This window comes from Macaca nemestrina, chromosome 11 (genome assembly GCF_043159975.1).
Source record: "Macaca nemestrina isolate mMacNem1 chromosome 11, mMacNem.hap1, whole genome shotgun sequence".
Lineage (NCBI taxonomy): Eukaryota > Metazoa > Chordata > Mammalia > Primates > Cercopithecidae > Macaca > Macaca nemestrina.
In genome coordinates, this window is record NC_092135.1 from 62,633,032 (window position 1) to 62,656,473 (window position 23,442).

Sequence of the window (23,442 nt, forward strand, 5' to 3'; positions counted from 1 at the left end):
GGTAGAGGCCAGTGAGGATTTCAAACATAGTACACTGCAAAAGACAGTCCCCAATGACAGAATTATCTTGTCCCAAATGTTAATACTGCTGAAAATTAGGAAGCCCTACTTTAGTTAGAATGGCAAATGTCAAACCTCAAGGTTGCATACATAATATTTATATAAAATTTTCCAAAAAGCATCTCCTAATATCAACTGAAGGGCCAACAAACAATGACACAGCCAACAGTGCTAGGACTCCCTGGCCCAAACTGGCTCTAAATTCCATTTCCCATTAAAAGAAACCATGATTACTTGAGAATGGTTGATTCTCTGTTGGTATTAAGGAATGTACAAGATAAGCTTGGGACATCTAGCCATACTAGAAAGAATGCTGTCAAAGTCTACCAGGTTGTGTTAAAAGGACTCAGGAACCAACTTGAGATGGTTTCTACCGGTAAAAGGATAATTTGGACATCATAAAAGTAACTCAATAAACTGAAACATGTCACATGTGTTTAATTTCATACATTCATAATGATACTAAAAAAAAAAGCCTCTTTGTTCACATTTGTGTTATGCTGGAGAACCAGTCCATTATTTTAAAAACTGATGAGAGGAAATCATCAAACTTTTATTATACCTTTTTCTTTTCTTTTCTTTTTTATTTATTTATTGAGATGGAGTCTTTTCTTGAATCTCACTCTGTCGCCCAGGCTGGAGCACAGTGGTGTGATCTTGGCTCACTGCAACCTCCGCATCCTGGGTTCAAGCAATTCTCCTGCCTCGGCCTCCCAAGTAGCTGGGACTACAGGCGTGCGCCCCCATGCCTTGCTAATGTTTGTATTTTTAGTAGAGATGGGGTTTCGCCATGTTGGCCAGGCTGGTCTCGAACTCCTGACCTCAGGTGATCCACCCACCGTAGCCTCCAAAAGTGCTGGGATTACAGGCGTGAGCCACCGCATCTGGCCTATTCTACCTTTTTCTGATTGAATTCAACCTCTGTAGCAGTCATATAGCTGACACGGGGAAGCTTGCTTTTTTAGTAATATTGTTTGGAATAGACTTTCACTATTTTTGGACTCCTAATTAACTAAGATGTAGACAAAGATCATTGATGGCTAACATTAGAAAAAAAGAACTTGTCGTTACATGTTTGCTGATGGAAGTACATAGCAACACTTGTGAAGTATTCTTGCCAAAAAAATCTCTTGCCAAAATCTGATCAAGCCTCTAGATTTAACCATCAATTTACAGGAAATAGAGGGGAAATTTACATTGAAATAAAATTTCAATGACATTGGCAATAAGTTAAACACTAAGTGACACCACAGGAGGCAACAGTAAAAATCTGAACGTGGGAAGCTATAAGACAAATGACCTGGTTTCTTCAATAAATGAGTAGCGAATTTTCCTAAGCCTTGGAAAAGCAATGAGTGGTGATCTGTAAAATTCAAAAAATATTTCTTCTACTAAGCAACATATGGATTTTATGGTAAATCACAGTACAATTTCAATAACATTTGAAATAAAATATTGTGTATTAAAATTTGTGAGACATAACTGAAGCTAAACTAAGAGATAAATATATAGTCTTAAATGCTTTTATTTAAAATACCTGTCTAAAAAAAACCAAAATAAATTATGGCAAAATAGGGACTACTTCAGGAAAGGAAAGCTAGTTAACACCAAATAAATACAGTAATGCCTCAATAACATATGAAAGGAAAACTATTTTACAAAGTAAAACTTTTAAATCTGATGATTCAAATATTCAATAAGCAGCATACATTCTGCACAATGAGTTTCACAATGCTAGCAACTAATAATAATGAACACGTGCATAGCACTTTATAGTTAAAGTTTTTTGCATGCCTAATATATTTCTTAGAATGCCCTTGTGAGGGAAGTATCAAAAGTTATCACTCTAAGCCCCTTTTCTCATTGGAAGATGCTAGCACTTACCCTGCAGGATATAAAAAATATATATATATGAAAGCAGTGGTATTACTCCATTACGCTCTCAGTAACTATAAGTGAACAGAGAATTTTAATAACTTGCACAAAGACGAATAGACATTAAACAGTAGAACTAAAACTGGTCTCCATTTAAAGATTATTTATATTTGTATTTTTGTTTTAGATTTGCCACTATTTCATTTTAAGATGGAATATACCACTTATTGCATATGGATGCACAATTAAATTTAGAACAGTAGATGAAAAATTCATATGGTTGTGCAATACAATAAATACAACCAGAATATTTTTTATATTTATTTTTTATTTTTATTTATTTTTCTGAGACAGTCTCACTCTGTCACCCAGTCTGGAGTGCACTGGCAGGGTCGTGGCTCACCACAGCCCTGACCTCCCTGGGCTTAGGTGATCCTCCCACCTCAGCCTTCTAAGTAGCTGGGACTACAGGCATGTGCTACAATAACTGGCTAATTTTTGCATTTTTTGTAGAGATGGGGTTTTGCCAGGTTGCCCAGGCTGGTCTGAAATTCCTAGGCTCAAGCAATCTTTCCACCTTGGCCTCCCAAAGTGTTGGAATGATAGGCATGAGCCACCATGCCTGGCCCACATGGTTATTTTTGGTGAAGAAATTTTCAGGTCATCCTCCACACTAGTTAGCCCTTAAGTTTTCACTTAAAGTTCTATATCAGGGATCATAGCAAGTCAGGTTAAACAGTAAGACAAGCAAAGCCTTGAGCTTACTTAGAAAAGCAACTCAAATACTGTAGTTTCCTATTTCTATTTCTAAAAGGCAGGCTAAAAATAATTGCATGGAAACGTCTAAGTTTTCAAAATAGTATCAGAAAAAATAAGGAGGCAAGGGCACTGACAGCATTTGGATTGACCTTGTAGATTCTGATGCTGTAAAGCTTTCTTAATTTTAATATTTCACTCTAAGATTTATCCACAACATTTCATATTCTGAATAAACCACATCCTTCCATTACTGGAAGGGATATTAGAAATCAATACATTCGACAACCTCGAAATGAGGCCAGAAAGTTTATGGAATTTGCTTAGGATTAGGCAAAGTTAGGAGTAAAGGTCAAGTACAAGTAATAAAATGTTGTTGCTAGAAAGAACCACAGAGATCACTATTTCTAATCTCTTATTATTATAGAAGTAGAAGGTGAGATTTCAATAACACATAATATATGCAGTTTGTTAAGGCTTGTTTTTGTAGTAAGCTGGTAATTATTAGGGTAATCAATTATTTGAGACTTTTCTTAATGGGTGAAAGATGATTTCTACAATTTATTATTGGACAATTTTTAATACAGTTTTTCTCTACGAAAGGAATGCATGCCCATTATGTAATTCTGTATTATAAAGAAAATAAATAATAAAAAAAAAATCACCTACCATAACCCTACCACCCAAAGGTAACCACAATTGAAATTTTTTATGTATTTCCTTTTAGCAATTTCATATAAAAGCATTTATTCACCTATTGTGTTAAACACACTTATATGGTATAAAAGCTAATTTCAACGTAAGCATTTTCCATGTTATTACAAAATATTCACAAACAATGACTGCAAAATTTCATATGGTTAATATAACATCATTATTCTGAATTACTGTTCAGTGAAATAATCTGAGATGCTTCCTTGTTACTACGAAGCTATTAGCACTTGTACCCAACAAAGATCCTAGCAAATCATTTTTCCTTGTATGAGAGTAAAGAATATGTTTTCCCACACTGTTAGAATAATTTTTAAACATTTGTTGAAATGAAATTATTACAATTACATTTGGAAATCAAGGGGAAGGAACCTATAAATTTTTTCAGGAAATAAAACCCAAATATTTTCTAGGTTAAAATCTCTTACAGAATGAACATATTAGTGATGTTAAGAAAAGGTAAAATTAGAAGCTTATTTTCAATATATCCAATTTCAGGTTATAATTTGTTTCTACTGATTCGTACATCTTACCTTGTAAAGATGACTTACTGAAGACAGTAACAGAAGTGGCTACAGAAGGAGGGGTATAAAAGAGGGTAAATTGACTGTGAAGATGATGTTTGTTCAAGTATAAAACATCACTGAGTTGAAAAAGTAGTTTATGGATTATATAAAGCCACAACCTCAGGACAAATTTTGAAGTCCCTATGCAAAGAGTATGTAAATAATTGTCAGCTTCACTAAACTTTTATTTCGCTTAGTGAAACAGATTCATGTTGAATAAATGTTTGCATTTGTCTACTAGACATCATACAAACCAGCATTATCTAAGATCTCCAAACTTTAATACATTACATCATTTCTATAGATTAAAACTGGAAGCTATTTCAAAAATTTTTTGAGTAAGATTGATTCATTTCATAAGCCAACTTATTTTGGTGTTGACCTTAGAAAAAATTTAGCAAGAAACTTCCAAACTTGAATGATAATTAAGACTCAGACAAAATCATAATGAGTCTACAGTAATTCACACTTGATTAGAATAACAACGAATTTACATGTAAATTTTTATTTTCTGTTTAAGCCTCAAAGCCATAAAGAATTAAGTTAAATCCTACGCCTCCCCCAAAAAAAATCAGAGAAAGAAAAAAATATAAAATGTAGATGATGGCTAAAAAGACAAGTTTTAATTCCAATTTCAATAACCGAAATTAAGTTAAATGTTATATTTAACTTGATTTGTATTTATTAACATTTTGTTTTCTTATTCCTAATGCCATGCAATTACTTCTATCTATAGGACCCATTAACTGCCATTATGAACTTGAGAATATCTACATGCAAACACAATGCACAAAAATATACAAATATATACATCCCACTAAATAAATAAAATAGAAGTCTGTCTTACCTCTGTTGACATCCATTGCATATAATTCTCTTAGTCCGAGGTCATTAAGAGATTTTGTCAAGTCGAGGGGCTCCTGTGATTGATAATCTTTCAACAATACTGTATGCAATGGATCAAACTCACATTTGCTACATATAATAGGGGCAAGCTCTTGAAGCGATGCGTGTGGACTCACTCTCACTATGGTCTTCTGTGTTTTCTTAAAATTAATCACTACTCTCACAGTTTTCTGAAACACAGATTAAAGCCATACTTGTATCATAATTTACTGAAACAAACATTCTACAATAATGTCTAGAATAATGAGATAACCTACAGTTACACATTCTTTTTTTTTTTTTTTTTTTTTTTTTTTAGACAGAGTTTCGCTCTTTTTGCCCAGGCTGGAGTGCAACGGCGCGATATCGGCTCACCACAACCTCCGCCTCCCGGGTTCAAGCGATTCTCCTGCCTCAGCCTCCCGAGTAGCTGGGATTATAGGCATGCGCCACCACCCCGGCTAATTTTTTTTGTATTTTTAGTAGAGACAGGGTTTCTCCATGTTGGTCAGACTGGTCTTGAACTCCCGACCTCAGGTGATCTACCTGCCTCGGCCTCCCAAAGTGCTGGGATTATAGGCGTGAGCCACCAAACAGTACTTTCCTATTTTGGTGTGAAATTCTCTTTTTGATTAATGTTACTTCCTAAATCCAAAGCAAGTTCTTAGAAGCAAACACATTAGTTTACTTATTAAATAATCCAACCATTCTATAGTAAGATTTTAATTAGATTTTAAACTAAAAAAGAACAAACTAGCCTCATATCTAGTACCACTCATGTTTTCACTTTGTTCCTTAAAATATTTACTTTAAAATTAGCAGATGTACATAGTACAAAATTATGTATATTTTATCCTACCCTTTGAGGAATATTTATCTTTCAAATAATTTCTCTATTGCCTCAATAAAAAAAAAGGGGTATTTTGGTTAAGTCACTAAAATTTTGTTTCTGTTTGAAACATTATAAATGAGATAATCCATATGAAAAGCTTAGCAGACTTTCTGGCACATAGTCATTGATCAATAAGAGAACATTGACTATTGTGATTAGCTTTTGTTGTTGTTACTATTACTACTTTGGCTAATTTTAATATTTTAGTAAAGAATATTAAAATGTCTTCATTAGATATCTAGTACTGATAATTTAAAATTACTGGGAAGATTTTAAGCATCTCATCATGTAATTGAATTAAATCCTGTATGGAACTTAGCTACATGAGACTATACTAAGTGAAATGTACATTTTGCAGGTCCTTAAAGACATTCATTCACAAAACTAAAACCCTTTGTATAATCCCATGCAATAGCATAAATATAACCATTTCCACCTAGAAAAACAGCAGGGATAGGTAATAAACACCTAAACAGAAACAAATGCCTAGACAGAAGGCAGTCCAATATCCTAACACATATTAATAATATTAAATCATATATTGCAGAAAGCAAGTATGTTTTAATATTTTCAAAAACTCAACTTCTTTGAAAAAAGCTTCATAACAACATGAAGAAAATGCAAGAATATGTATATTTAAGTCACATGTAGCAATTTAATATACAAACTTTTATATATATTATAAAATGAAAATGGTTGATGTTCATAATGAAAGAGTATTTGTTGAAACCCATAAAATTCTACCCTATTGCGTGCAGCAATAAAACAATTTTAATAAGGACTGATGATATTAGAATGATGTGGTTAAAAATTTTTGCATGGAATTTGTACATTAAAGAAAATGGAGTTAATGTGCAGCACACATTAATAGTTTAGAAATTATTAATTCAAACACAATGAAGAGTGAGAAAAAAAACAAAAACACACACACACAAATAGATGTAAGTTACGACTGCTGCTTACCAAGTACGCAGAAGCTAAAATATTACTTTAAGAAATTCTTAGATGAATTTGCATGAAAAGATTCTAAAACCTTCCTTTACATATAAAATACTTTTTTTAAAAGGAGCTTAAAATACAAATCATTCATAATTGTTACATTCTTATGCAATCATATTAGATATCATTTTAGAGCACTTAAATCTAAAGTTTTGCCCAAATTCTATTGAATCCAAGGATCAATAACCAACTGAATCCTAAACACAGTGGCCTAGAAAAACATAATACCTATGTTCACATCAAATTTGATCAGGAAAGTCCATTTTCATTTCACTTACAATGAGCTGCTAATGACTGAAAAATCAACTTAATATTTTAGCCATAAGATACCAAAAGATATAATGGAATTCTTACCTCTGGTATTATAGGTGTAGGTTTTTTCTTATCCAACATTTTTGGCTTTAAAATTACCTTCTCTACCTCCAACATTCCTATTGGTGTGTTTGGTTTAAATTTAATGTGGTTCTGTTCAGCTGACAACAGATCGATTGTGTAACTTGATGGATTTAAGTGATACTGTGCACAAAGGAATATCAACAAGTCCATCATAGGTTTACTGTAAAACAAGAGTATTTCATTACCTGTTATTATTTTGAGGATTTTCTTAGAATGCTTGTCTTCAATAGATAAACAAGGCTACAAAATCGTATTTGGAAAAGCAGCTTAAAATTTGAGCTATAGGCCAAGCTACAGGCCAAGGCAGGAGGACCGCTTGAGCCCAGGAGTTGGAGACCAGCCTAGGCAACATGGTAAGACCCTGTCTCTACAAAAAATTTTAAAAAATAACCTGCTGTGGTGGTACGTGCCTATGGTCCCACCTACGCAGGAGGTGGAGGCCAGAGAACAACATGAGCCCTGGAAGATGAGGTTGCAGTGAGATGAGATCACGCCACTGCACTCCAGCCTGGGCAACAGAGCCAGACCCTGTCATTATCATCATCATCATCATCATCATCATCATCATAACAAAAATAATATAACTGCAAAAAATTGAACTACAAGATACTTAAACAGACAAAATTGTACTAGTTAAAAAGTGTTGGGATAGTCAAGACAGCATGGATCCTAGTGTTAGTTCAACAACTACTTTTATGTTTTACCAAATTGTTTCCAAATTATAAGTTTCAGGAGAAGTCCTTTCCTTACCCAAGAGCAGTCCTTCACAACACATTATTTGTAATACAATATTGGCAGTCTTTAGCTTATGAATTGATTACAAAGTTCTCATAAGAATGAAGTATTTGGAACAAGCACCACCACCTTTTTGGCTTTAGAAAACAGACTGTAAATATCTACATAGGAAGTCCACAAAATCCTAAAGGGCATAGTACAAATTCTTTAATCATTCAAAGGTTATGAATATTCTCTAGACACTGGAATCACAGTACAAGTATTATAGTATATCTGTTCTCATAGATCTAACACTCTACTGGATGTACTAAACCAAGTGTCAGCAAACCACAATGTGCAGGTCAAAATGGGCCCACAGTCTGTTTTTGTAAATAAAGTTGTATTATAAAATAGCCATGCCCATTTGTTTATATAACGTCTCAGGCTACTTTTGTGTTAGTTACAACAGCAGAATGGAGTAGCGTGACCACACCTACTATATAGGCATAGCCCACAAAGCCTACTATTTTTACTTCCTGGCCCATGACAGAAAAAGTTTATCAGCTCGTGTACTAGAACATAAAATAGAAATAAAGTAAATGCATGAGATAATTTCAAATAATGAATGAATGTTTAATAGCATTGGTAATACAGGACTTATTTCTATAGAAACTTTCATACCCAACTTGGAATTCAGGGATACTTACCAATTTTTTGCTTCCCTTTCCATAGACTCTCATTGTTGACACAGACTTATATTTTCATTCATATCATCAACAGAACAACATAGTCTCTGAGTCTTTCTTAATACTGTCAGCCCTTAAGGAAAGCACACTAAAAAATCTTTGGTATCATGTGCTTTCCCCAAATGTCAGGTGATTCTAAGCTGTTAGTTCATACTTAAGAATAAGGCACTGAACTGCAGTGTGAAAACCCTATTTTTATGGCTGGAGGTGTAGGTTCATGGGATTCACTTTAGGGTAATTGGGGAGCCAGACATCTGCATCCCACCTCAAAAGGGAAATGCACGTATTAGTAAAAAGTTATTCTCCAATTTCTTGACTAGAGATATAAATCTGGTTACTGGCTTTTGGGAACTTGACAGGGAAATGGGGCTAGAAATCTCGCCATTCGGTATGCCACTTTTATTTTAGTGCCTCTGTTTTCATATGGCATGTCACCCTCAGCAAGCTCCCAGGCCTGCAGTCCCTCTGATGCAGTTCTTCCAGACAAGGAGTCTCCTGCAGAGATGGGGAAGGATTCACTCTTGGATACTGTGTGGTCTTGAAGTCAAACATTACATTACATAGATTTCAGATCATCCCGTGTTCAGCCCCCATTTCTACTTTCTGTGGTCGCTGCCTACTCCTGGGCAGTCCAATCTTTATAAGATAAGGAGTATGTTTCTCAATGGTCTCTCACACCTCCCTTCTCCTCCCCCACATACAAGTAGCACCCTATTACTTGTATATATATAAAGAAAAATAAATAAATAAAAGGCTCTAAGTCCCTCAATTCAAAAACAATTCTCAGGAATACATTTCAATTCTCAAAATACATTCCCTGTGTCTTTATTAGATGGTTGCATATTATTTAAGAGTTTTACATCCTTCTTTTGAGCCACAGGCTATGCCCATAAATGTATCTATATTGCCCATGTTTTGGCTTTAAACAGTACATTTTTAATTTCATCCAGAGAGAGACTAGCAAAACGGTCTTGTGGAAGTTGATTTTTTGGTAATATGGTACTCTACAAGAGCAATTGGATGGCACATACCAATTCTAGACTTGGAAATAGTACTTTCTTTGATAGTAAATAAAGTTAAGAAGGATTAGGTAATGTCTAGTTAAATACAATTATAAATACAGTTTAGCTGGAGGAGGAGAGAACTTTTATTGCCAACTGACTGGGTAACTGTCTGCTGTTGTCTATGAGTAAATGATGATACATGCAGACTGTATTTCTTTCTCTTTATATATAAATGTGTCAAGTAATAAATGTAAAAACATTGACACTTATTCTTCCAACATCTTTTACTTCTTAAATACACAGTTTTCTTGAATCTCTGCCAGAAATACAAAAGTTAACAAGACAAATGGCTGGGTGCGGTGGCTCACGCCTATAATCCCAGCACTTTAGGAGGCTGAGGCGGGCGGATTACGAGGTCACGAGATCAAAGCCATCCTGGCTAACACGGTGAAACCCCGTCTCAACTAAAAATAAAAAAATTAGCCGGGCGTGGTGGCGGGCGCCTGTAGTCCCAGCTACTTGGGAGGCTGAGGCAGGAGAATGGCGTGAACCCAGGAGGCGGAGCTTGTAGTGAGCTGAGATCACACCACTGCACTCCAGCCTGGGTGACAGAGCAAGACTCCGTCTCAAAAAACAAAACAAAACAAAAATACAAAAAATTATTAAAGTTTTGTTTCGTTTTTATCCCTATTTTTGTGCCATAATTATCATCCTTTATGTATAAACATATAAATGTTAAAAAAATACATTTTTGATTTTTTTAAAAAGTTAGAACAATTTGATACTTTGTGTAGAAATATTGGTATTTCTGTGACAAATTAATTTTCTAATCTAATAAATGGGGTGGACAATTGGTCAAGAATATTAATATAATGGCCTATTCCCTCAGTCACTTTATTTATCTAGAAACTTTACACACTATATCAGATTTCATAAGAAAAAAATTGCCGACTATATCATGACCTTTGAACTCAACACTGCCTACATGTTTTCTACTAAAAATGCCTCTTTTAGAGGCAACTGAAAACCACAGAACTTCTTTATGACTTTATTCTCTCATTTTATAATTCCAGGTCCAATTCTTTATTCAATAATTTCAGAAGCCAAATTTGTCTTGAAAGTATTCCTATTCTCAGACAGATAAATGCAGCAATCCAGAAAGTTCTGCAATATACATAATTACATATGTGAATTTAATACTGCATATGAATTGTCTCTGGGGAAACAACTGAATTTTCAATAAGTGGTACTGGGAAAACTATCGGATGAAAAAGAAAAGTTGTGTATCTAACCTGATTCCTTACACCATAGTAAGCTCCATGTGGATCTTTATGTGGTTTGTGTTTTACAGTAATAAGCCCAATGGAATTTTCTGCACCACTGGAAATGTTCTATATCTGCACTGTCCAACACAGTGGTTACTGAGCTAGTGGACTCCCAAACCAAATTTTTAATTTATTCAACTTAATTTAAATTCAATGTAAGTAGGCACATGTGGTGAATGGCTGCCATAATGGATAGAGTAATTCTAACATGCTGGTTCTCAAGGTGTGATACATAGACCAGCAGCATCAGTATCTGCTGAGAACTTGTTAGAAATGCAAATTGTCAAGCCCCAGCCCAGAACATTAATTCCTCTGGGAACAAGGAACAGCAATTTGTGCTTTGACAGGCACTCCAGCCTGTTCTGATCATACTGTAGTTTATGAAGTTTATGGAACTCTGATCTAGAGAGAAGAGAAAAAAAGAAAAAAGTAAAATATATAAAATATCAGGTGGTGATACATGCTCTGATAAAAAAATAAAATTTAAATAAAAAAAACAAAGAAAGAAGTTAGGAATGTCCTGATTGAAAAATGACACCAGAATAGAGAACTTGAAGGGCCTGGGATATCTGGGGAAAGATAGCTTTGACAAGTACAAAAACCCTGAGGCAGGAATGTGCTCTAAGTGTTTAAAGAAAAACAGAAACTAGTCAGCTAAGGTGAAAACAATAGGCACAAAATCAGTGATAATCTTGTAGTGTTTAAAGGCCTTTCAAGTGAAGACTTGAGATTTTACTGAGTGAGACAGAAAGCCTCCAAACAGTTCTGAGGAGTGATGTGATCTACTCTACTTTTTAAAAGGATTACATTCTGGTTTTTGTATTCAAAATAGCCTGGGGCAGCAGCTACAAGGTTATTGCAAAAATTTAGGTGGAAGATGGTGGTGGCCTAGACTACTCAGATTCCAGATACATTTTGTAGGGAGCTGATAGGATTGAAGCTAATGCAGAAAGGAGACAGAGACAGAAAGAGGAGCTAGCCAGTGGAAAGGGGCCAGGATTGGAGGGACATAACAAAGTGGCGGGGTTGCTGAAAGTACCCAACAGGAGATCTAAAATGTAAATTTCAATGGTCTGCTATGTGATGTGCTTACTGTAACTCTACAAAGCATCATTCTATATTATTACATCACAATGAATTTTGGGTAGCCTTGGGAGGTGTCAAATAATTTCAGATGGAATTTCAGAAGTAGAAACTGAAAAATATGAATCCAGAGGTGGTAAGACATAAAGTCAGAGCCAGAGGTGGCCCCAAGAACGTAAAACTCTTGGGAGTTTACGATAAGATTATAAAGGGGATTGAACCTTCCAGAAGTGGAACAGGGGTTCAGGCCAATCTTACTTAGATCTTCAGCAGCAGAGTGACCTCGACAAGTTATTTGGGTTCTGTGTGTACACGGATGTGAGCTCCCCTCTAGCAGGACCACATCTTAGTAATCTGTAGGTACTTGGCCAGGTCGCTGTTGTCGAATGAGGAATTTAGAGAAAACAGTGATTAATTCTGTTTGAAAGTCAATGGGCTCAAATGCATAGTAGACTAATACAACTGACACATGAGAAAGCATACTTGTTGAAAGGAGATTCCTATGCTTTAGAAAAAAATAACATGGTGAAAGCTCTGTTGCTTTTTATAATTAGTAAGCTTGTTTTGCCTAAGCCATATCTTTACACAAAGGTGAAACATAAACATTAAATAGGGTTAAGATCTTTTCCAAAAACAGCCTCAGACTAGTTTGAATGCTTTAAATATTTAATTGAAGCCTCAGCATTCAGCACTGTAACACAGGAAAGCTGACCCTGACCACAAGATTTTGAGGTTGGGAATTACTGACTGTCTAGCTTTACCATAAAGGAGTCATAACGCTATAAAAGTCGGACATTAACTTTTAAGCAGTTCCTGCATCCAACAGAGACGCCACTGGGGTTAACTAGTCACAAAGTGCACCCACAGGAAATAAAATCATCTCTTGAATATACCTGGATGCCAAACTACTTCTGCCAAAGATAACAACTCTGGTTGGATAATCATCCCCCAGCCGATGCACCTGAAGGCAGTTGGCTAATGAGTTTGACCACGGGATCACCACAGAAAAGATGCCTGTCTTCCTGCTCCCTAAGGCGGGAGCACACGTGAGCAGTCCATCTAAAACTGGAGGCAAATTATTAAAAGTGGAAAAGGATTGAATGAACATTATAATCACTCCTCTATATTATTACACCACATTGAATTTTGGGTTATTTTATTACTCAGCGGAGTCTGCTTTGCATTAACAGTATTTACAGAATTTTTTCTCTTGTAAGATAATATAATAATTTTCTGGAGGGCAGAATTTTTTTTTAAGACTCTAAAAGCTCTTCTTTGAAATGAAGAAATCCCTATGAGATTTCCCACTTCTTTCAGAAATAGATAACAATTCCCTGTATTAGTTTCGTATCTGTACCTTGTAAGTGCACACCAACAACCCAATTATACATACCAGTAATCGTACAGAAATCTTAAAACATTCTCTATTGCTGAGTTTATCAATCTTATGCTAACCCATGTAGTTCATTAATGAGTTCAGGAATGAAGCAGTGCTCTGTCTGTGTGTGCAAGAAATGAAATGTACCAGGTACACAAAACAACTAGACCTAATCTCAAAATTGAGAATGCTTATTATGCTATAAGAAACATTTTGAAGAAAATACATGAAATTAAGATTTGAAGATAATTAGTAATAGGTCAGATTACTAAGCTGATAAGTTCTTAACATACTAAAAATAGATATTACTAAATGTAAAAAATCCCACAATTTTTAGAAAGTAACCACTTTGGACTCTATCTGGTCGTTTATCTTGGGTGTTATACTCACAGCTGATTATAAATAATTACCGTCATAAAAATGGTGATTTAAGAACACACCTACTAAACACACATACATGCCACTTATAAAAACAAAAATACCACAAATACATCTCACTATAACTGGGGCAATTTGAAAATAGACAAAGGATAAAATTTTATTGACATGAAAGATGGAAATCATTAACTGAAAAAAGGAGGTTACAAATAACATGTACAATATAATACCATATTGTTGTAAAAAAGAAGAGTGCACATACAGATGTGTGTACATACATACATGTATACATAGATGTGCATGCCTAAGAATAAAAGGCTAGACACTACAACGTTAGAAGTTGCAATCGGCCTGCTTAATGAAATTGCATTTACAATTTTTTGGCTTATCTGTATTTTCCAACTTTCTAAAACATCTAACTATTGCAACTGTAATCACAAAAATTTAAAAACTAAAATTAGGGCTGAGCACGGTGGCTCACATCTGTAATCCCAGCATCTTGGGAGGCCAAGGCAGGACATCACTTGAGCCCGGAGTTTGAGGCTGCAGTGAGCTACGATCACACCACTGCACTCCTGCCTGGGCAATGAGTGTGACCCTGTCGCTAGAAAAATTTAAAAATTAAATTAAGTTAAAAATCTGAAATTAAAGAGAGTCATTATTATAAAGCGTAGATGCCAGGACAGCAAAGGGAAGAGGGTGGCCCTGCCAGGAACAATGTTCTGAGGACATTTATGAATACTTTGTCACCCCTTTCCCAACCAGGGGAGCAGGCAGGTGACAGAGGCTGACATTCTCCTGGGCTCAGAGCCATGGGGGATATGGGAGGGCAGTGACAGAACCTAGATGACAGGATGATTAAAAACTCAAATAGTACCGATTAAAAACTCAAGTAGTACTGTTATGTTGAGGTACTTGCACAGTTAAATGCCAACTTTTGTTTTAAGCAGTTACAGCAGAATAAGGATCTACACCAAAATTTAAGCATCTTGTAGAGTTAAACATGGTTTGTACCACCCTATAGATGTTGGGCAGTTTTTTAAAAAGTACCCTATTATATACATGTATTTATCATACATTTGTCATCACTAGACACTTCTCAAACATAAATATGACGTGAGCTTCAGAAATTTTTCTAGATCCATTCTGTTCTGTTACTCTTTTCTTTTTTTAGCAAAAACCCCACACTGATCCAACCATGAAAAAAAGATTTTGTCACTTTTTTTCATAGTCTACTTTTTCCCAATAGGTGGCGCTGTAATCCATGTAAAATGCTCCCAAGCTCCTTCGCGGACCCACCCTGTGCCAGTCAAAGCTCAGGCTCAACTCTGCTGTAAACCGGTGTTATGGGACAGGCAAATCAGGCCGAAAAGCATGTGAGACATGTCTCTGGGTTATTTTATGGGAAAAGCCCAGAGAGGTGAGGTGATTTGCTTAAGATCACACAGCAAGTCTAGAACAAACTGTAACTTCTAGTTGGGACTTCTAGCTTGGAGTTCTGTGCTCTCTTTGTGTTTTCAATTATGACATCTCACGTGTGCTCGAATCAAAACAAATTCCTATTTGTAGTAGGTGCGTAAAAGAAATATCCTCCTCTGTTATAAATGGTGCTTATTTCTTTCTCCCTCTTGTAGGAAAGAAAGTGTGATAGCATGGCCATAGAATGCTCTCTCTACAGGCTAAGAAGGATTCGTGTTAATCTTATCAGATTTCCCAAATTGAACATTTTGCTTTAAAAGTTTAGCCTGGAAAAAGGGAAGAGAAGAAAAAGGAACTAATACCTATTCAATGAGGAATAATTACCTATGAAGCAGATACCCGACTATAAGATGAAGACCTAGAATAATATACAAATGTACCCACATATTTCCTTAATCTATGTGGTTTCTTTTTTTTTTTTTTTTTTTTTGAGACGAAGTCTTGCTCTGTCGCCCAGGCTGGAGTGCAGTGGCCGGATCTCAGCTCACTGCAAGCTCCGCCTCCCAGGTTCCCGCCATTCTCCTGCCTCAGCCTCCCGAGTAGCTGTGACTACAGGCGCCCGCCACCTCGCCCGGCTAGTTTTTTGTATTTTTTAGTAGAGACGGGGTTTCACCGGGTTAGCCAGGATGGTCTCGATCTCCTGACCTCGTGATCCGCCCGTCTTGGCCTCCCAAAGTGCTGGGATTACAGGCTTGAGCCACCGCGCCCGGCCTCTATGTGGTTTCTATATCTGTTTAGTCTATAAGCTCACTTTCATTAAAAATTAACTTTTCCCAAGTACTAGCAGACACCACTGCTTATGCTGTTGTGAAGTACATAGCATCTTCTGAGAAGAAGAGCCACCAGTTCTGTAACAGTAGTATCCTTTAATGTTCATTTCTAGAAAGGCAAAGAATTGCTTTGTCTGGTGAAAAAGATGTTTATCGATTATATACATGATACACATACACACAGAAACAGGTTGAGTATCCCTTATCCAACGTGCTTGAGGCAGGAAGTGTTTCAGATTTCATATTTTTTTCAGATTTTGAAATATTTGCATTACACGAGTTGAGCATTCCTAATCTGGAAATCCAAAATCTGAAATGCTCCAATAAACATTTCCTTTGAGCATCATATTCGCACCAAAAAGTTCTGGAATTTGAAGCATTTGAGATTTTGGATTTGGTATACACAGTCTACATATACATAGATGCACACATTTATATATGTGTGCAAACATATATACATACACATAGACATACGTACACATACATCTGTACTACACTGTATCTTATATATAAATAAAATATTTTAATTCCTCCTTCTTTCAGTCCAATCATCCACGGTATCAGGATACTTAGAAATGCCCAAGAGTTTTCAGGTTAGCATGGCAAGCCCCCTTAATGTAAGCAGGGGCTCACAAAGGCAAGATAGTGGAGACATGGTGACTTTTGGTTATTAAAGAGATGACATCACTAAGAGATTAAAGAGATGGCATCACTAAGTCCTGGTACCAAAAATAGTTAAGCTGGCAGATGGCTGCCAACCTAATTCAGGATAGTCAGTTTCTCCCTGAGCATAAAGTCTATGAGCACCTCCAACCCTACTGTGTTCCCTAAACTGAACAAGCTCTTTTGTGAAAATCAATGCACAAACAAGTGCATTCTTCTGAAGATAACACTGTGCTTATATTTATCATACATTTGTCATCACTAGACACTTCTCAAACATAAATATGACGTGAAAAAACTGCATTAAAATCTTTTCAGAGTTACATATAGAACTCTGTTTATCTAAGAAACCCTCACACACTTAAAATTACTTTCCTTAGTCCCCCACCAAATTCTTGTATTATTCTGTTGAGATTTTTCATATTTCTTTTATATGGTAGTAACAAAGCCATGAAGAACATTTATTTTTATCATTGAGTCTTCCCATTAGGCAGTTAACATTTATCAGTAGTAGTACATAATTTTCTATTTGAACATTTCTTTTTGTTGTTATTATTAAACAGTTTTGTGAAACAATAGGTCAGCAGCAGCTGTGACACTCAAGACATCCCTAATCACACTATAAAGATATCCCAAGTCACACTTTTAAAGATACACCAAGTCAGACTCTTAAACATCTTGGATTGCATTAAGATATCCCAGAATCACACTTCCAAGATACTCAGAATCACACAACTACTTTAAATCACAAACACTTAAAACAGAAAATCAGTCATAGCATCAATGAGTCATGTCTGAATTATAAAACTACTGCAAACAAAGTCCCTAAATGTAACCCCATAGTAAAAACACTGATATACAGGCTGGGCAATGTGGGGGAAATCCCATCTCTACAAAAAAATACAAGAATTAGCTAGGCCTGGTAGCACACGCCTGTGGTCCTAGCTACTTGGGAGGCTGGGGTGGGAAGACTGCTTGAGCCTGGGAGGCAGAAGCTGCAGGGAGCCCAGATCTTACCACTGCACTCCAACCTGGGTGACTGAAACCCTGTCTAAACAAACAAACAAACACACTGATATAAATTCTACTCTCAGAAAAACTCTTCAGCCCTAAACAAAATATAAAAAGCAATCGAAATTTGGGGCATTCCTACCTTGCTCCCTGCCTGGAGAAAATATCTTTACTTAAAAGATTCTGGGTAAACAACTAGGACTCATTCCAAGTGCTTCTTCACACCATTTATGTTGCTACCTCCATCTACACATAAGTGTTTAGGAAGACAATATTCATTTTGATAAATTTATGAAATGCCTACTACATTGCAAGAAACTGTGCTAGGCACTATAAAGAAAAGTGATGATATTCTCATGGCTCTGTAGTTTCTTCGAAAGCTAAGACCTACACATACATTGCAGCAAAAAACAGTATGTAATAAATATGATATAAAGTGTCAGAAGAGTTTGGAAGCCAGAGTTAATCCTTGATTCCGGGGAGATCAGGGAGCCTTTATATAAAATATCTCACCTGAGCTATATAAACTAACTGGAGAAAATGAGGGTAGTGAGTTACACCAGGGGGGAAAAAAAGTTCATAAAAGTATGGAGGTGAAAGAAATAGAGTATTTGTAGAAGAACAAAGGAAGAGCAAAGAGTCATGTGGTGAAGCTTAAGATACACAAAGGAGGGCGGGGCACAGTGGTTCACGCCTGTAATTCCAGCACTTTGGGAGGCTGGGGGTGGTGGATCACCTAAGGTCAGGAGTTCGAGACCAGCCTGGCCAACATGGTGAAACCCCGTCTCTACTAAAAATACAAAAATTAGCGGGCATGGTGGCATTCACCTGTAATCCCAGCTACTTGGGATACTGGGGCAGGAGAATTGCTTGAACCTGGGAGGTGGAGGCTGCAGTGAGCTGAGATCCCACTAATGCACTCCAGCCTGGGCGACAGAGCAAGACTCTTGTCTCAAAAAAAAAAAAAAAAAAGAAAGAAAGAAAGAAAGGAGAGTGGTGGTGAAGGAAAAGCCTACTTAATTTTGGAGGAGAAAATAAGGTATCCCAATCTCCAGGCTAGGTAGTTTGGACTTCTTTAATCTGATATTGAATTGCTGTCCTGCAGTCTTTTATCAAAGGTAGTACCACAAACAGAGAGGCATTTTAGATTAATCTGAGGGTGCAAGGTAAATGAAGAGAGCCAGGGTTAAGAAAAGCAGTTCCCAATTCAAAACAAAACAAAACAAAACAAACAAACAAACAAAAAACAAGGAAGCCAATCAATAGGTGCCAAGCCCTGATAGTATTTCATTTAATCATATTTAATCCTATCAATTCAGCTACAATACATTTTCATAGATAAAAAAAAAAAACTACAGCAATTCAAAATAGTTGGTGGCCCAGAAACACAAAGCTGATTGATGAAAAATTACTCAGATTTAGGGACCTGAGGAGGCAAACATGCTGGAAGGAGGGTAGGAAAAATCTAGGGTGCTTGTAAGTACAAATGTAGGAGAAATGTCTGATGCAGAATCTATCAGGTATAAAGAAAAAATAGATATGATGAAAATTTAGACATGAAGAAAAATGCAGCATCCTACAGAACAGTCATAAATTAGACTTGAGGAGGATGAAGAACTAATTCAGTTAAAGAGAAAGTGGATAAGCTAGATGTTTTAAAAGGTAGTATTCAAATAAGGAACCCTAAGATCTAAGAACTGGAACAGTTTTAAAATGATGAGATTCCACCATTCTCTGGTGGAAATAGGGAAGCTGACCATGGATCTCGGTTTCCAGAGTTGAGGAAAGAGAAGAAAAGTTAACTCGGGGTGGCATATGGAAAAGTCTAAAATAAATATGACGGGTGACAGGACAGAGAGAAAAAACATGCTCCTTATATTAAAGTCACTAAGGTTTAAAAAAAAATCTGAAGAACCCAGAGATTCACTTATAGCAAGCAGAGAATAAGGCAATATAAATAGATGACTGGTACATCCCCAAGAAGAAATTCTGAAGAGTATTTGTGATGAAACCAGCATCACCTGTAACCCTGAATAACTAGAAAAAAAGGGTGACTTTTTTTTTTTTACTTACTTTGAATTCAGGAAAAATAAAATAAAATAAAAATAAAAAAAGGAATTGCCTTTGTTACCCCCAGCCAGATCCATTATCCTTTTAAAACCAGAGTAATATTATTTCAAGAATTGATGATAATGGTCGTTGTCTCTAACTTTCAAGATGCCTTTCTCACACGTACGAGGCCATCCACGGTTGCAGATGGGAGCCTGCCAGGGACACAGTTTTCTCAATCTCATAAACAGGATTCAATGTGTGATCTCCAAAATGACTTTCAATACAAAATAAATGGCAAAATGCAACTTCCTCAAATGTAATCAGAGCTAAATAACACTATATGATTTGCTAAAGCTGAACTATTTTGTTTTCATGTACTTTAAATAATCTGTAAAGTTACACATGATTTTAATGATACATCTTAAAATTAAGGGTACCTTAAATGAGGTTTTCTAGACAAAACCAGACTGTAAGAATGCAATACCCAACATATTCTTTTCCTTATACACAACACACACACACAAACACACACACACACACACACACACACACACACACACAGAGAGCGCTCAGGTCAAAACAGCTTAAATTTCTAAAACAGGATTCCTGATAACAAATAGGCAGTTGAAGGTGAAAGAACAAGACCAAGTCTATAGTTCATGTAACTTTCCATTTCAAAGTGAAATGGAAAATTACACTTGGCTTTGTTCCATTTTTCCAATTTTCACAAAGGTATTTAAAAATATCAGTCTTCTAAATCACATCTTTCCTTTTTGCTGGGATAAAGTTTGATTTTACTTTTCTACTTAACTCACCCACATTTTAAATAAATTAATTAAATCATTCAATGAAATAAAAAAATTGCCAATTAATTTACAGACAGATTTAACTGTTTTGATAAATACAAAAGTATTTAATAAAGAGTAATAAAACTCTTAAAATTAAGAGTTTTGCAAACTTAAAGAAGCAGCTTAAAGAGGGAAGAAAAATTTGAGAAGAAAAGGATAGGATTTTCCTTTGGGTCACTGGGCTTGTTTTGTAAGTTCGGTTTACAAAATCAGTATAACTGATGGCCATTCCTCCAGGAAAGGCTTATTTTTAAAAACTTGTTAGATAACTAACGAGATATGAAAGGGTTCCAGATTTCAAGACATTTAATTGGGCTTGTGGAATTCACAGCACTGATATTAAAACATTGATAGAAAAATTTTAACACCATTTTAGCACTCTTTTTTTAACAGGTAACTAAACTGAGTGATAAATGAAGCGTTTTCTCAAAGAACAAACATCAAGACATATATCACAGAGGCTTTCAATGGTGGAATAAGAAGGGGAGGTCTTGATATTTCATTCACTCCAGCGTACCTGCCATGAACAGTAGTAGATTTGATAATATCCCCAGGTAGGACCACTGAGAGTTCAATGTCTTTATCTATCATGTTTTCTTTCTGTTCCATGATGAAAGCAGTGGATTCTACAGAATCAGCAGCTGAAGAGACATCAGCATATTTGGTCTCAGCTGGAGGAAGTGGTGCCTTGGCTTTTGGTTTTCTCCTAAAATATAAATAAAACACAAAAAATACAAAATATTTTATTTTTAAGGTAACTTTTTAATATGATCCAATTTTATAAACTCATATATATATGAGTTTATATATATATATATATATATATATATATATATATATATATATAGCTGTTTTTCACATCTAGAAAAAATGTTCTAAAATGTTAACTGTTAGTGTCGGATGGTCAAATTAGGATTTTTTTTTTTTCCTTTTCCAGTTAGCATTTTGTTTTGGTTTGAGTACTATGCCTATATTACTTGGACGTAAAAAGAAACATGATAAAGAGATTTTACACTGGCCTCTATTACATTCAGTTACTGTGTATTCACTCTAGCAAGTCAAGAGGAAAATTTATTATCTTTGATGAGATAAATTACAAAAATCCTTAATGTTTCAGGATAAAGATCAGTATCTCACTCTCTCATTTCACAGTAACTCTTACCTTTGGGCCTTTCATCCTATTTGTTTCCGATGTAGTATGTTCTGCTTCTCCATTCAGACAAACCCTACCTTATCCTTCAAAGACTAGCTAAATCCACCCTGCTTGCCCCAAACTACCCCTTCCACAGAATTTCTTCCTTCTTTGAATTAATATAGCACATATCAATTCCATAGATGTAACTTTTTAAGTATTTTTTTCTGGGTACCAGTTTCAACTCTCTATCTACACTTATCACTCCCTGCAAAAGAAGCAGCATGAAGCATGCTAGCCAGATGTGGTGGCACACAGCAGAGATTCCAGCTACTCAGCAGACTGAGGTTGAGGGATGCATTGAGTCCAGGGGTTTGAGTCCAGCCTGGGCAACATGGTGAGACCCTAACTCAAAGAACAAAAGCAAGAAAGATGGCTGCATTTCCCACTGCACATAGATGGCTATATTTCCCACTGTACCTAGCAATGAACTATGATGGCTTGTTTGATAAATAGTATATCTGCTTCAATGAAAAACATTACTAATAATTTTCTAACAAATATTTTTGTGTCACTAAGACAACCTCTTAACTTATAACAGGAATAGTAGACATTCTGAACTTACATAGGCCAATCCAAAGATCTGATGGGTTGAAAAAGTAAAATGTGAAAATAAACTATAAGTAATGACATATTTATGGTTTTATTTGAAACACTGTGAATTAAAGTTTTTGAAAATATTACCTTTATAAAAGGCTAATTGGTTTTAGAAGAATGAATACTACTCCTTTCCACTCAGAAAAATATAGATTTCAATTCTTCCCATCCTTACTTGCTAGGCAAACATTAGAACCAAACAAGATCAAAAGGCTTCTTCGTAAGTAAATATATAACATCTACCTATTCGGAATTTTCAAAATTTAAGGTCTCATGACTCCAACTCCTTTAACATATGACTCATCATGAAAAGATTGAAGCGAGGTTCCTACATTGTACATTACAAGCCCTTAACTCTTAGTGGTATAATAATAGAACATATTATACTTCAGAAAAGACTTATTTTACAAGAGCAACAAAACTACATTTTTTTCATTATACTTTATGTTCTAGGGTACATGTGCACAACGTGAAGGTTTGTTACATATGTATACATGTGTCATGTTGGTGTGCTGCACCCATTAACTCGTCATTTACATTAGGTATATCTCCTAATGCTATCCCTCCCCCATCCCCCCATCCCACAATAGGCCCTGGTGTGTGATGTTCCCCTTCCTGTGTCCAAGTGTTCTCATTGTTAAATTCCCACCTATGAGAACATGCAGTGTTTGGTTTTCTGTTCTTGTGATAGTTTGCTGAGAATGATGGTTTCCAGCTTCATCCATGTCCCTACAAAGGACATCAACTCATCCTTTGTTATGGCTGCATAGTATTCCATGGTGTATATGTGCCACATTTTTTAAATCCAGTCTGTCATTGATGGACATTTGGGTTGGTTCCAAGTCTTTGCTATTGTGAATAGTGCTGCAATAAACATACGTGTGCATGTGTCTTTATAGCAGCATGATTTATAATCCTTTGGGTATATACCCAGTAATGGGATGGCTGGGTCAAATGGTATTTCTAGTTCTAGATACTTGAGGAATCGCCACACTGTCTTCCACAATGGTTGAACTAGTTTACAGTCCCACCAACAGTGTAAAACTGTTCCTATTTCTCCAC

The 23,442-nt window shown here is 35.8% G+C and overlaps 1 protein-coding gene across 11 annotated transcripts in view; it reads right to left on the reverse strand.

Moving 5' to 3' along the window:
• Positions 1-23,442, reverse strand: part of LOC105483322 (cordon-bleu WH2 repeat protein like 1) — a 161,649-nt gene that overhangs the window by 40,341 nt on the left and 97,866 nt on the right. For 9 of the 11 annotated variants that reach the window (XM_011744146.3, XM_011744143.3, XM_071072867.1 and 6 more), the window contains 4 exons: positions 21,109-21,297; positions 7,099-7,300; positions 4,816-5,044; positions 3,936-3,974 (listed from right to left, as the gene is read on the reverse strand). In XM_011744146.3, the coding sequence (XP_011742448.2) occupies positions 3,936-3,974; positions 4,816-5,044; positions 7,099-7,300; positions 21,109-21,297 (659 nt within the window). The remainder of the gene's footprint in view (positions 1-3,935; positions 3,975-4,815; positions 5,045-7,098; positions 7,301-21,108; positions 21,298-23,442) is intronic. The other 2 variants (XM_011744149.3, XM_011744144.3) reach the window with 1 other exon arrangement.